This window comes from Caenorhabditis elegans, chromosome I, assembly GCF_000002985.6.
Source record: "Caenorhabditis elegans chromosome I".
Taxonomy (NCBI): Eukaryota; Metazoa; Nematoda; class Chromadorea; order Rhabditida; family Rhabditidae; genus Caenorhabditis; species Caenorhabditis elegans.
In genome coordinates this window covers 8,944,353-8,957,445 of record NC_003279.8, presented here as the reverse complement: position 1 = coordinate 8,957,445, position 13,093 = coordinate 8,944,353, and the positions used below count along the sequence as shown (strand labels likewise).

At 36.3% G+C, this 13,093-nt stretch overlaps 7 protein-coding genes and 3 non-coding genes across 11 annotated transcripts; 6 read left to right on the top strand and 4 right to left on the bottom strand.

The window, feature by feature from the left end:
- Positions 1–51: 51 nt before the first annotated feature.
- cutl-7 (ZP domain-containing protein) lies at positions 52–2,887 on the top strand (the record flags this gene model as incomplete). Its single annotated transcript, NM_001374976.1, has 8 exons — positions 52–75; positions 314–446; positions 638–905; positions 947–1,086; positions 1,136–1,223; positions 1,552–1,648; positions 1,783–2,443; positions 2,691–2,887. The coding sequence occupies 8 exons, from the start codon at positions 52–54 to the stop codon at positions 2,885–2,887; spliced, it is 1,608 nt and encodes a 535-aa protein (NP_001361852.1).
- Positions 879–1,015, bottom strand: F53B6.12. The gene has a single exon (NR_050341.1). It is a non-coding gene; the product is annotated as an Unclassified non-coding RNA F53B6.12 (non-coding RNA).
- Positions 2,888–3,055: 168 nt separating the features above from the next.
- F53B6.7 (O-fucosyltransferase family protein) lies at positions 3,056–8,668 on the bottom strand. Its single transcript, NM_060008.6, has 7 exons — positions 8,570–8,668; positions 8,381–8,494; positions 3,751–4,052; positions 3,627–3,707; positions 3,446–3,579; positions 3,265–3,400; positions 3,056–3,219 (listed from the first exon to the last, which is right to left on the bottom strand). The coding sequence occupies exons 1-7, from the start codon at positions 8,625–8,627 to the stop codon at positions 3,094–3,096; spliced, it is 951 nt and encodes a 316-aa protein (NP_492409.2). The 5' UTR covers positions 8,628–8,668; the 3' UTR covers positions 3,056–3,093.
- F53B6.11 lies at positions 4,192–4,274 on the top strand. The gene has a single exon (NR_050340.1). It is a non-coding gene; the product is annotated as an Unclassified non-coding RNA F53B6.11 (non-coding RNA).
- Positions 4,205–4,277, bottom strand: F53B6.t1. Its single transcript has one exon. It is a non-coding gene; the product is annotated as a tRNA-Lys (tRNA).
- On the top strand, positions 5,709–7,998 carry F53B6.13 (Elf-1_N domain-containing protein). Its single transcript, NM_001264012.3, has 2 exons — positions 5,709–5,819; positions 7,765–7,998. Exons 1-2 carry the CDS (start codon positions 5,776–5,778, stop codon positions 7,877–7,879), a joined length of 159 nt encoding a protein of 52 aa, NP_001250941.1. The 5' UTR covers positions 5,709–5,775; the 3' UTR covers positions 7,880–7,998.
- On the bottom strand, positions 6,393–6,998 carry F53B6.5 (Peptidase_M24 domain-containing protein; the record flags this gene model as incomplete). Its single annotated transcript, NM_060007.2, has 2 exons — positions 6,393–6,490; positions 6,548–6,998. The coding sequence occupies 2 exons, from the start codon at positions 6,996–6,998 to the stop codon at positions 6,393–6,395; spliced, it is 549 nt and encodes a 182-aa protein (NP_492408.2).
- A 66-nt stretch (positions 8,669–8,734) lies between the features above and the next one.
- Positions 8,735–10,142, top strand: F53B6.4 (Major sperm protein; the record flags this gene model as incomplete). Of its 2 annotated transcripts, none has more annotated exons than NM_001264009.2 (4): positions 8,735–8,944; positions 9,129–9,554; positions 9,600–9,905; positions 9,951–10,142. In NM_001264009.2, the coding sequence occupies 4 exons, from the start codon at positions 8,735–8,737 to the stop codon at positions 10,035–10,037; spliced, it is 1,029 nt and encodes a 342-aa protein (NP_001250938.1). The 2 variants fall into 2 exon arrangements, with proteins under 2 accessions (NP_001250938.1, NP_001380117.1); NM_001392737.1 differs by having other exon boundaries at positions 8,861–8,944; positions 9,951–10,037.
- A 102-nt stretch (positions 10,143–10,244) lies between these two features.
- fipr-26 (FIP (Fungus-Induced Protein) Related) lies at positions 10,245–10,760 on the top strand. Its single transcript, NM_060005.4, has 2 exons — positions 10,245–10,312; positions 10,531–10,760. The coding sequence occupies exons 1-2, from the start codon at positions 10,270–10,272 to the stop codon at positions 10,659–10,661; spliced, it is 174 nt and encodes a 57-aa protein (NP_492406.1). The 5' UTR covers positions 10,245–10,269; the 3' UTR covers positions 10,662–10,760.
- A 441-nt stretch (positions 10,761–11,201) lies between these two features.
- fip-6 (Fungus-Induced Protein) lies at positions 11,202–11,913 on the top strand. The gene is made up of 2 exons (NM_170908.8): positions 11,202–11,321; positions 11,609–11,913. Exons 1-2 carry the CDS (start codon positions 11,267–11,269, stop codon positions 11,779–11,781), a joined length of 228 nt encoding a protein of 75 aa, NP_740901.1. The 5' UTR covers positions 11,202–11,266; the 3' UTR covers positions 11,782–11,913.
- Positions 11,914–13,093: the final 1,180 nt, after the last annotated feature.

Below are 13,093 nucleotides of genomic sequence, written 5' to 3'. Positions count from 1 at the left end.
CATTTTACTGGGTTGTATTGGAGAAGGTTCAGCTCCACAGTTTCAAACAATATGTGGTGGCACTTCGTTTTGAATGTATGTCTTTATAAGTTACTTTTTTAAACATTAAATTTTTTATACATTTACGAAACTAGAAATTCAAAATATAGTTTTTCTCTCTTCTACGCATTTTGGAGTACTTATTTATCTAATTACCTTCGTTTGCAACATTTCGTTAGTTGATCATTTGAAATTCTAAATGAAAATTTTAGCAGTTCAATTCAAAAACCCACCAATTCTTCTACTTCTAATTTACAATCGCATATTTTTACAGTCCATTACAATTCTCATATTATTATCTACTTCATCTTGTTTTGAAATTCAAAATGGAGTTGTTGGAAAGCCTGAGGTATTTTGTGGAATTGACACCATCCGAGTGAAAGTTAACACAGAGCATCCTTTCAATGGTGAGTATGCACATAAGTTTGAATTTCATGGTGTTACTCCAAATGAAGTTCATCACTGGAAATGTTGTGTATGACTAAAAATCTTTTGCTTAGAGTAGGTCTGGCAAGACTAAACCGAACGTCCGGTTTCCGGACTCGGGACAATGTGGTGCCTGTTTTTGAGGTAATTAATAACTTTTCAAAATGTTTAGGAAGAATTTACGTGGATGGTGAATCTGATAAACAACACTGCGTCCAACACTCTGCAGATGCACATTCATCACCGCAAGAGTTCACAATTCCAATTGGAGCATGCAATATGCGGAGGCAACGAACACTGCATCCACGTGGAATATCATTTTCCTTCACAATGATCACCTCGTTTCATCCATTCTTTGTGACGGGAATGGATCGAGCATTCAGTATTCGATGTTTCTTCCTCGAGTCAATTAAAGGATTGAACGCGGAAATTGATGTTGGGTATGTTAACTCTGAAGTATTAAATCAATTGTGAATTATAGAACGTTAGCTCCACAACACGTAGATCAAGAATATTCTCTCCCAGTGTGTGCTTATCATTTAAAAGATGGAATTGAGGGACATGTTCTGCGATTTGCACAAGTCGGACAAAAGGTTACACATGTTTGGAGATGTGATCAAGGTTTGAAATTCGTATTGAAATAATTAAAAATTTATTGATATATTTTAAGATGCAAGTCATGTATATGGAATATTGATTCATAGTTGCTATGCAGATGATGGTCATGGCAATAAGTTCGAGTTGGTGGATGATAGAGGGTAAGTATGCTTCCATATATTTCAGTTCAAACTATTTTGCTTGATAAGTTATAGCTTTTAAAGTTAAAATGAGTCGGAGCGACCTGATATAACGGGAAAAAATTTCAAAAAAAACCATATTTTTATTATGATTTCAAGTTTTATGGGTTGATTTAAAAAGGCTAAATAAAATTTGAATTTCCGCATTTGTCGGAGTCGTTTGGAGATTTTTTTTCTCAAAGTTAAAGTCTGAATAGAAACGATAGAATTTTTCAAAAAATTTTTTCAATTATTTCTTACTTTCCAATAAAACTATTGAATGATTAAAAAAACTTAGTTTTTTTTCCAGATGCTCCACAGATCCATTTCTTCTACCACAAATTGAATATGAACACGGTGCTATAAGTGCATACACTAATGCTCATGTTTTCAAGTATGCTGATAAAGTAAGTTCATCCGATTTGCATCGACCATGCCAACTTTGCGAGGTTCTTTATAGACACAACGCAAATCAACAGTGGCAGTAGAACATATCTCTTTCCTAAAAATGTAGATTTTCATTTAAAAAAAAACATTTCAGGTTCAATTGTATTTTACATGTACAGTTCAACTTTGCTACAAACATGACGGTGGTTGTGAGGGTATAACACCTCCTCAATGTTCTGGACACTCACATGGTATCCGTGGCTCTAAAGGCCCAGCAGAGCACAAGTTCGTAAACTTGGAGCCTGAAACGGATCACCACAACGGGAACGATTTGGGATCCTCATTTGAATCAACTCCACGTGTTCCTGGATACATTAAGCCTGATACCTTCCAACCAATTATTCTTGGACCACCACATCCAACAGTATTCCATAAAGATGGTTCACCACCACATCATGTTCCACCATTCAAAGGACCAAAAGAAATTCAAAGAATAAATGAAGAAGATGAGTCAGCTCCAAATCCTTATCGTCGTGATAGTCCAATAAATGATACATCGGAAGATGATATTATTATGCAAGTAGTGACATTAAGAACTACTGTACCTACTGTATCCCATACACCGGATTTCGTGACATTTAAGCCAGTTGTTCATGCAAAAAACAGTATGAATATAGATTTTCGGCGAGGAGGTAGTGAATCAAGTACTCCCTCAACTTCATCATCAACCAAAGTTCGGAGAACAGCAGGAGATATGGAAACTGATGTTTCCGTTGATGTTATCGTTCTTCCAGTTGAGGATAAAGAGCGAAAAGGTTTGAATTTTCAAAGTTTATCTGAAAAGAAATTGTTCATCTTCTTTTAAATAAATGTTCATATGAAATTTTTTCAGTTTATTTTTTTAATTACTATTGAGGTCCTAGAATTGCTCCAAAATTTATTTTTCTAAACTTATCTTAATTCAGAGGGTGTTTAAAATTAGAAAAGAAACGTTTCGCGGCTCTTTGTAAAATATAATTTTAAAAAAATCCAAGTTTCCTTAAAAATCTAATAAATTTTCAGACACAAATATTCCACCACAATCTCTATCATTCCAATCATCTTCTGAAGTTTGTTTGTCCAAGACATCTACAGTAATATTCTCAACGGCGATCCTCCTTGCATTATTCTGTTGTGTTACTGTAAAATTTTTAGTAACTCGTCAAAGAAATCGACAATTATTACATCATGCTTCCAAGCGGCGGATTGATAATTTTTAAAAGAAGAATTACTGTCATATTTTATTCAAAATCTTTCCTATCTGTCTGTATATTATTGATCTTTCCCCCTCCTGTCTTCAGGTTACTTTTCCTCTTCTGTTGTTGCTAAAAGCTCAATCATTTTCCTGCTATGTGCCTTTTTCAGTTAAAAAATTAGAAAACTGTTTTTAATAAAAACTTGTTCACTTTATTTCTTCAATTCCGAGTCAATTTTGATTAAGTTCAGGATGATTTGGAACCGATAATTGAAGAGGAACATCGGTCCAGTAGAATGGCTTCACCAAGTAAAGACTCTTAGTGAGTGGCAATATTGGGGAATCCATAATTTGTGCCTGAAAAATTAAAGAAGAATATTATATGAAAAGCTTAAAATGAACCTCTCCTTTCTTGAGCGAAATAAAGTTCATTTGGCAGGTGGGCTTCTTGATGCATTGCAAAATATCATCGACAGTCTCCACATGCTCATTTCGTGTCAAGTCAACCATCACATTATCAGAAATCACGACCACTTGTCTGAAAAGTTGGAATCAGTACCAATAATAGTTCTCTGACACGTACTTTTGCTCAATTTTTGCAATATTTTTCTTGAAAAATGCTTGAATGCGCAAGTTGTAGTCTTCGATGTTCTCTGCACGAATAAATCCTTGCGATGGAAGATATTGGATATTGATTGGATAACCCATATTGAAAAACTGAAAGTTCCAAATCTTAGTCTCCCGTTTATTTTTGTAACAATTACCGCTTTTGGAGAGAGCAACATTTCTTGAAAATTAGTCGGCAACATTTGACGATAGCTGAGAAGAGCTGGATCAATGTTGATCTGAAATTTTTCTTTATATGCATACAAGGGACAAAAAACTAACGGTGGTGTAGGAAAGACCAAGTCCTTTAATCAAGAAAGCTGCAGTTTGAACTGATTTCATGTCAGGAGAGCAAAATACTTCAAATGGACGAATTCCGGCATTCAACAGACCACGCCCATAAGTTTCAGACACAATTTGCCCACGTTCAGTGAGCGGAGGATCGAATTTGTAGTGTAAAGGTGGTCTAGGAACTAATTTTGGAGGCATATTCATATCATATGGATGATATTCCATTGGACCACGACGATAACAGACACGAACCCAATTTGGAAAGATCAAACCCATTGATTCCGCATGAGACACTGCAAATTTATTCATTGGTGTGGTTTTTCGTGGCTCCAACATTCCATGGAGATGTTTATAAACTGCATACTCAAGTCTTTAAAAGCTCGTAAAAGATATTAATAGACTTCCCCCCTCCTATTCGTAAATTTTTATAAATTAAAAAAAATCAAGCCACCTAGGGGACTCGAACCCCTGACCTTAAGATTAAAAGTCTCACGCTCTACCAACTGAGCTAAGGACACAGGTGATTCGCGGCTCATGCGTGGCGCGTCTCACACGCTTCGCTCACGCGTCTGAGAGGACCAAGCGAAGACGCGCGTCACGCATGCGTCAGGCGCGCGTAGCGAAAGCAAGCATGCTTCACGTGTGCGTTGCGAAAAAAGCGTGCCCCACGCGTGCATTGCGAAAGGAAGCATGCTTCACGCGTGCGTTGCGAACGGGCATGAGTACGGTAGAAATGGGTCCAAATGTAGCGGCCGGAAAGACATGAAGCATTTTTGGCTCATGAAAGCCCCAGAACAAATAATTTTGGTTGATTGTAGCAGAATTCGTAACAAAAATAACTTCATCTGAACAACAAACAAAAAAGCAGTAATAAAAGAAATTAATAAGAAAAGTAACAAACCAATAATTAGTTGCAATATTAATTAATCAACAAAAACAGCTCATGATGAAGCTGGGGCTCCAGACGTTCCCTCGCCGCCAGTCTTCTCCGTCAAATCCCCCATGTTTTCCAAATCAGCCGAGCCTTCTGGACTTTCGACGAAAATGAGCTCATCCCTGAAATGGAATTGGTATTCAATTTTATCACGAACTATTTTCAAATGTTTATATTATTTTGCTTTTTCACTATTTCAACTTTTCAAATTTTAAAATGAAGAAAATTCTAAATTCGATGTTATGAAAATTATATTTTTTATATTACTGTATGAATTCCACGGAAAAATTCATCAGCACACATCAATTCTTCAATTTCCTTCAAATTCAAGTTCAATTTTTTCTGTGAGCAATATTTAATATATTTTTAACTTTTTATCAAATTTCCCAGTCGACTTGTCACATTTGTCTTCTAGACTTAAAGATTTAAAGGTAACGGTCGACAATTGTACGTGACACCGACAAACTATTGCGGACCGCGCGAAAAATCGTGCCAACTCATTTCTTTGCAAAATCATTCATTTTGAGCATATTTTCTCGTCATTATGATTTTAATTTTGCGAGTTGGACAGAATTTCTTTCACTAATATACAGTTTATATTTTTTTTCACGCTGATAAATTTGTTTGGCTCCCTTTGTCCACTATATATCGATAAACACGAAGATATAGTGGTAATTAATTTAAAGTTTATGGTACTAGTGACACCAGATAATTATAACCTAAACTTTGAATACATATATAATCTTAGGCGTGGATGAATTGGAACATTTTTTATTAACACATTCGAACACTAATACTAATTATGCAAAAAAGCGCCGTTGCACTGTAAAAAGATAGTGGATTGAGCGCTGTGAATGTAGGATGCGACTCCTTTGATGGAATGGCATGGGAGAATGACACGTTCTCCGGATAGCTGTCCATATTGTATACCGTCATACACTTTCAACTGATTGATAACCTCCAGAATGAGACATTTTTCTTGGCCTCGAAACGCATCCTGAATTTTGCTGAACTTTTTGAGAAATTCGTCAGGAGTCAAACTCACACACGGGGAAGATTCGATTCGAGTGAAGACAAGATGGATGAAGGAGGAGCTAGCGAAGGAACACAGTGATATTTTTTTCCCGTGAGTTTTACAATATTTTTTCAAAATTTAAAAGAAAAAATACCTGCAAGAAAGATATTATCTTTCATTCTTGATTTTATTTCCAACGTATCCATCGAAATTTCCGTTTCCAAATCCATCGAAATTTCCGCTTCCAAATCCATCTCGTTTCGATTAACTTGTTCTACCTAACTCGAGGCCGTCTCTCCAGATGGATCTGAAAATTTTGATCGGAGAGGACCGCTAGTACCTTTCATTTCCACTAACCGCTCATATTTCAACTGCTATGAAACTTTCGACGAGTATACTACATGGCTTTGCGACAAAATGTTTCTACAAAATTACAAATCTGCTTTTCAAAAAAAAATTCAACTTTTCAGAACTGAATTTGATATAAAAATGTAGAAAAAGTTCGTTCCAACGGGAAATTATTTATTTTCGGTGACATTTTTGAAAAATAGTGCCGGAAAAACCGGAAAACGGTAACTTTCCGGCAATACTTGAGATTTTTCTTAGATTTTTCAGAAAAATAAATATAATTTCCAGATGGAACGAACTTTTTTTCATTTCTATTTCAACTTTAGCTCAGAAATGTTAAATTATCAAATTGAGAAGCAGGTTTGCACGTTTGCCGATAATTTTTCCCGCAAAGCTTTGTAGTATACAAGCTCCAACCATAGCCATCCAGCGGTCTGTAAATAGAGTTAATATTAGCATCAATCTAGAAGCAGTAGAGTAGGAACACTTACCTTTGAGAGCCATCAAGTACTTGGTCTCTCCAAGCCGATCAATCCAACAACGGCAGAAAGCCAGCGTGGCGAAATTCTTGTCGATCAAGTTGAGAAGACCCTTCGATTTTTGCAAGCGAAGTGGAATTTTCTCGTCGGCGAGCTCAAAATTCTTCATATAATGCGATGTTTCCATATCATCATGAAAATATCCTTTTCCCGTAGATCCGAACGTCTCAATCGCGTAGATCTCGTTCTCCTCCATCCTCGCCTGTTCACCGCCCTTCACAATTGGAACCGTCTTTTCAGTGTGAATACGGCATTGAGCGATCGACTGTCCGTTGAGACTGCCAATCGGCTTCACCTCATTCGAGTTTCCATGGAATTCGCATTTCGATTCCGTATTCTTTGATTGTGCCGTCTGTGGCTCTTTCCATTGGGTCTGTAAAAAGTTTTGATCGGAGAGAATCATCAGTTCTTGAGCTTCACAAACCGCAAAATCCCACATCGTCCTCCCTTCACTCTGCGATCGCTGAAGTACCAGAGAAGAATCTTTAAAAAAAAAATCTCTGAGTGAAAGTGAAAACGAAGTTGATAAAAAGATAAGACAGAGAAGACAAAGAAACTTGAGAAATGATGTTACTGGGCGTTTAATTTCACACGAATAAATGATTTTATCCCAAAATTACCACTATATCTTCGTGTTTATCGATATATAGTGGACAAAGGGAGCCAAACAAATTTATCAGCGTGAAAAAAAATATAAACTGTATATTAGTGAAAGAAATTCTGTCCAACTCGCAAAATTAAAATCATAATGACGAGAAAATATGCTCAAAATGAATGATTTTGCAAAGAAATGAGTTGGCACGATTTTTCGCGCGGTCCGCAATAGTTTGTCGGTGTCACGTACAATTGTCGACCGTTACCTTTAAATCTTTAAGTCTAGAAGACAAATGTGACAAGTCGACTGGGAAATTTGATAAAAAGTAAAAAATATATTAAATATTGCTCACAGAAAAAATTGAACTTGAATTTGAAGGAAATTGAAGAATTGATGTGTGCTGATGAATTTTTCCGTGGAATTCATACAGTAATATAAAAAATATAATTTTCATAACATCGAATTTAGAATTTTCTTCATTTTAAAATTTGAAAAGTTGAAATAGTGAAAAAGCAAAATAATATAAACATTTGAAAATAGTTCGTGATAAAATTGAATACCAATTCCATTTCAGGGATGAGCTCATTTTCGTCGAAAGTCCAGAAGGCTCGGCTGATTTGGAAAACATGGGGGATTTGACGGAGAAGACTGGCGGCGAGGGAACGTCTGGAGCCCCAGCTTCATCATGAGCTGTTTTTGTTGATTAATTAATATTGCAACTAATTATTGGTTTGTTACTTTTCTTATTAATTTCTTTTATTACTGCTTTTTTTGTTTGTTGTTCAGATGAAGTTATTTTTGTTACGAATTCTGCTACAATCAACCAAAATTATTTGTTCTGGGGCTTTCATGAGCCAAAAATGCTTCATGTCTTTCCGGCCGCTACATTTGGACCCATTTCTACCGTACTCATGCCCGTTCGCAACGCACGCGTGAAGCATGCTTCCTTTCGCAATGCACGCGTGGGGCACGCTTTTTTCGCAACGCACGCGTGAAGCATGCTTGCTTTCGCTACGCGCGCCTGACGCATGCGTGACGCGCGTCTTCGCTTGGTCCTCTCAGACGCGTGAGCGAAGCGTGTGAGACGCGCCACGCATGAGCCGCGAATCACCTGTGTATAAGCCCAAGGTCGCAGGTTCGGCCCCTGCTGGCGGCAAATTTTTTTAAAAACAAATTTATTAATATCTCACTTGCAACAATAGTGAGTTCTCGACCAGGCTGATCAATGTGAGCAAGTTCTGTCAAGAATTTTTCTCCCGCATTTGGTTTTTCTTCAGAACTGTATGTTGATGCGCCAATAGAACCTGAAATTAATGACAAATGTTATGAAGATTCATGTAAAAGGAGAAACTGTTGAACGCGATGACAAGCAGACTTACTAGTACTATCTCTTCTATTTCCTGACTCAGCAGTTGACTTCAGAGGAGCGCTGCTCATTTTTCGACGTAAGTTTGTCGTTAAAAAAAATTGAAACTGATTTTAAAGTTGAAAAAAAAAAACATTTTTGAGATGATTTTCTTGAAGATAAGAGTAAACGTGAAGAAATGAGGATAAGGTCGAGGGGTCAACCTTTTAGAAAAAGCAAATGTGATCAATCAATCGATAATAAAAATCAGTTCGAAGTTTTGAAGGAAGAAGCGAGAGTTTGTGCCTCTATTGCTCGTACAAGAATGCTCGTCCCGCTGACTGCAATTGTGACTACGTCGTTGCCGATGGTTGCCGCCATCGCTTTTTGTGCCAAGAATCGTAAGACGGTATGTAGTGGGGCTGTGTGGCAACTAGCGATTGCCGAAGTTGCCAAATCCCACCATTATCGGGAACTATTGGTTGCTCAAACTTTGAATCTTTCTGGAAAATTAATGGATGATGCATTTGTAGTTTCTGAAGTCTCCATATAGATTTCGGCGTTCATACAAACAAACCTATAACTTTTTCCAGGTCCATGCTAAAAACAAGAATAAGAACAAGAGCAGCAAATCTGCCAAATCGTCGAAATCTACTCGTGGAGCGTCGAAGAGTGGGAAATCTCGCCGTTCATCGAAAGCTAAGCACTCCAAGAGATCGTCGAAGTCTAGTAAGAAGGGAACGTCTGGAAAATCTGGAAAGGGAAGCAGCAAGCGTGGAGGGAAATCATCAAAGTCTTCGAAATCGAAGAAAGTCAAGACTGCTACCACCTCTGGTTCTCAAGTTTCAACTGTTTCCGCTGCTACTGGTGTTTCTGATAAGCAATCTAACTCATCGAAATCTTCTCGTAAGAGCTCAAAGAGTTCGAAGAGCCGTAAGAATCGTCGACTTGATTCGGATGCCCAGAAGAAAATGGAGAAATCGGGAAAGAGCGGCAAAGTTGCTCTTATTCCAAAAACGGTAAGACATTTATCAAAATGTGCATTTTCAATAATTATTTGTCAGCAACAAACAACTGGAAGCCAAGTTGGGCATAGCCTTGCTGAAGAAGTCAATTCGATCAAGCACTCCAAGGAAATGAATGTGGCTCCTGCTAAACTTCAATACCAGACACTTGGCGGAGTCAATCAAATTGAATTGAAGAATACTTCAAATGAACGTAAAGCTTATAAGATCAAGTGCTCGGATAACTCCCTTTACCGTGTCAATCCGGTTTATGGATTTGCTGAGCCACGTTCTTCCGTTAAGATTGATGTGTTGAGATTGAATGGAGAGCAGAAAACTGACAAACTTGTGCTCTTGACTGCCAATGTAAGTTTTTGGTATAACATGAACTTCCCAAAAACTAATTTTCAGGCCAACGGCTCTACTAATCCTCATGAGGCATTTGCTAACCAAGCGGAGCATCGTGAGATGATGGTTGTCCCATTGGTGGCTGCCTAAACAATCGATTCGACATCAATCTTGAAGTCTCTCTCATGTCCAACAAAGTTCATTAATAAAGATGATGATATTTGGTTCTTATTGTTTCTTTTTGTAGTTTTTCATGATGTCATTGGTGTTGTCTTGAATCAGTTGATTTCTTAAAGTCTTAAAAAACAATAACAACGCCTAGATAGGTGATATAAAACGAGAATTGGTTTAGTAAATTAATGACAACAAAATCTTTAAAATCATGGACTTTGGAATCCTATTGGTATTTTTGATGGCCGTTGCTGGTAAGTTTCAATTTGTTTTCGATTAAAAATTTTGTTGCTATTATTTTTTTGGTTTTTTTTTCAGTTTCCTTTGTACAATATCTTGAATTCTACAGCAACTTACCATATTTAATCCTATTAGTAATGTATTATTTGTGCTAATATGGATACTCTGAAAAACTAATAACGCACCACAAGTAGAGTAGTGAGCTATAACTTTTAAAGTTATATTTTTTCAGGTACATTTGCTGGTATTTCTGTGTCGTTCTCTCATTCTCATGAATTCCCCCGTCACGGACTGTTAGGTGGAGGTGGATTCAATCCATATGGTGGATATTATCAAAGCAACTATTGGGGAAAAAGGAAGTAGATGAGGACATCAAACTTGCCTATTAAATTTAACAACTTAATGTTCAATTATTTTTATATATGAACGTCGTTCAATAAAAAATGAATATTTTCTACGCTATCGCAAAAAACCCGACTTTTTCAGATATCATCGGTGTACTAATTTTCCAAACATTGAGAGAAAATTCCAAAAATGGAAGGCAAGCGTAATATTTTTAATTTTAATTTTTTTCCATATTTTCCAAAAAAATTTTCGCTATGATTGTATGTCTTCAAATGTATGTCTTTAAAATTAAAATTATAATTTTCCTAATTTATCACAATTGGCGTTCTTGAAATTTCAGAAAAAAACCGGATTTCAAACGTTTTTGTGATATTTTGTTAGCCGCATTCGTCTAATTTTCTCATTCACATTGTTCCAGTTATGATATCACTGTTTTGGCAGACTTGATTCTGATTCTGATTTGTTTCTTGTTATCACATCAGTCTCTGGGCGTTATTGCATACAAACTGATATCATCTCCTCTAATGAAAAAACCAAGTGTATTTGGCGAAAACACGAAATCCAAAAGGGGATATAAATAAAGAAATGGCTGAGAAGAAAGTACCCCAAAAAAAATTAAAAATATGGCAAATCAGCAAAGACTGTTCGTATTTTTCGTGGTTTTACTTTTTGCAATTGGTAAGTTGATTTTTTGTTTAAGTTTGGACGGTGGAGTACTATTCTCACTTTATGGAAACTGTAACTCTTAAATTTTATAAACAGTCGAGCACTATTGAGTATTTGTTCCTTTGATTTTCGATTTCCGAATCCCATTTTTACAGAACAAAACAAGTTTATCCGCTTAGAAATGTTCTTTAAAGAAAAAAAAACTGAAAAAAAACAGTGCAAGTTTTCATAATATGCATAATATGAACAGTTAAAGATATCCATACTATATTTATTAAAATTAACAAAAAGAATTTCAGTAACATACGCACATCATTCACATTCATATTCTCATTCACACGAGCATCATCATCATCATCATGGAGGATATTATGGTGGAGGTTATGGTGGATATCAACCATATTATGGTGGTGGAGGATATAATGGATACAATGGATATTATAGGCAAAACTATTGGGGAAGAAAGAAATAGACAATGGATGCAATTAGGAATGACATGACGACTGGATTTTATTACTGTATTCTCTCTATTTTAATAAAAGAGACTAATGGTTTAACTCTGGAATTTTAATTTTTTTTCAATTAAATAAAATGTTTTAAATATATTGAAATGGGTTGCAAAAATGAGGTTTTTGTTTTTTTCATAAACACAAGACTATCAATAACATGTAAGTAGAATTGTTCACAATGTATAAAAACAATCAGTTGTATTTTACCAGAAAATTCAATATTTTTCTTTCCCTCTAACTTCCTGTCTTTTTATCCGTTTCTTTCTTTGGTGTTTATCATTGGAAAGAAATTTCTTCACTATCGTTATAAATTGTTCTGTCTACTGTACCTGTCTGAAAATGGGCTAAAACATGCCGTACGCTAGAAAACTTTCCAGACCTGAAAAACGTAAAAATTGTCCGTGCTTTATTTCTCGTTTTAGCCAATTCTTCTTCAATAAATCGTTGTGGACCAAGTGTTTGTCTGTCCTATACTGATAATCCTTTACCTCCTGTACCCATAAAACTAATCTCGGTTGTCCTTCCAAAAAGATCCATAAAAAATAATGTTTTCCGGTCCCTTTGAAAATGCACGGCAAGAAAAAAGTAGAATAGAAAAATAAAACAAGGCGTCAAAATCAGTGTAGAAAAAAAAGTGGCGCCTTTTTGCCGAAAAGAGAGTGTCTTTTTGCTTCTTCATCTTTTTTTGTGTAATGGGTGAGGGGACCAAAGGAAAGGAGTGAGGAACAACATTTATAAGAATGCTCGAGGAGCAGAACCAGCACATCCTCTTCTTCATGCTCCTGCTCTTGGAGCCGCCACCCCGCCAACTTCTCCTCTTTTTTCTTTGTCTTCCGGAGTCCTTTGGTTCTCCTGGGACCTCCTTCTTCCCTAAAACTAACACAGAGTCTATATATTCATAACTTTTCTTTTCGTTGGATTCCCGAGCCAGTTTTTAGCCATCCCACTGACTGGAACTCCCATAACTTGGTCTTGTGTTCCTCGTCTAGGCATTTCCCGTTGAAAAACCAAGATTTTTTGCATTTTTTAAACAAAGCTCCCTTCTTTGTTTTGTAGGAGGGAGGAGCTGTAACCCGATTTAGAAGAAAAAGTCAGCGCCCCTACAAACAGGAAGACCTTAACTAGGTTCCCTCTGTTTGGCAGTATTTCAACAAAATTTTTTCAAAATTTTTCAGCTTCTATATTTTAATAAACAAATTTTTCATAACTTTTTTAAATGAAGTTTACTTACTGTAATTTTCATATCAGACTCGCACTATCTGTCAAAATCCGCCA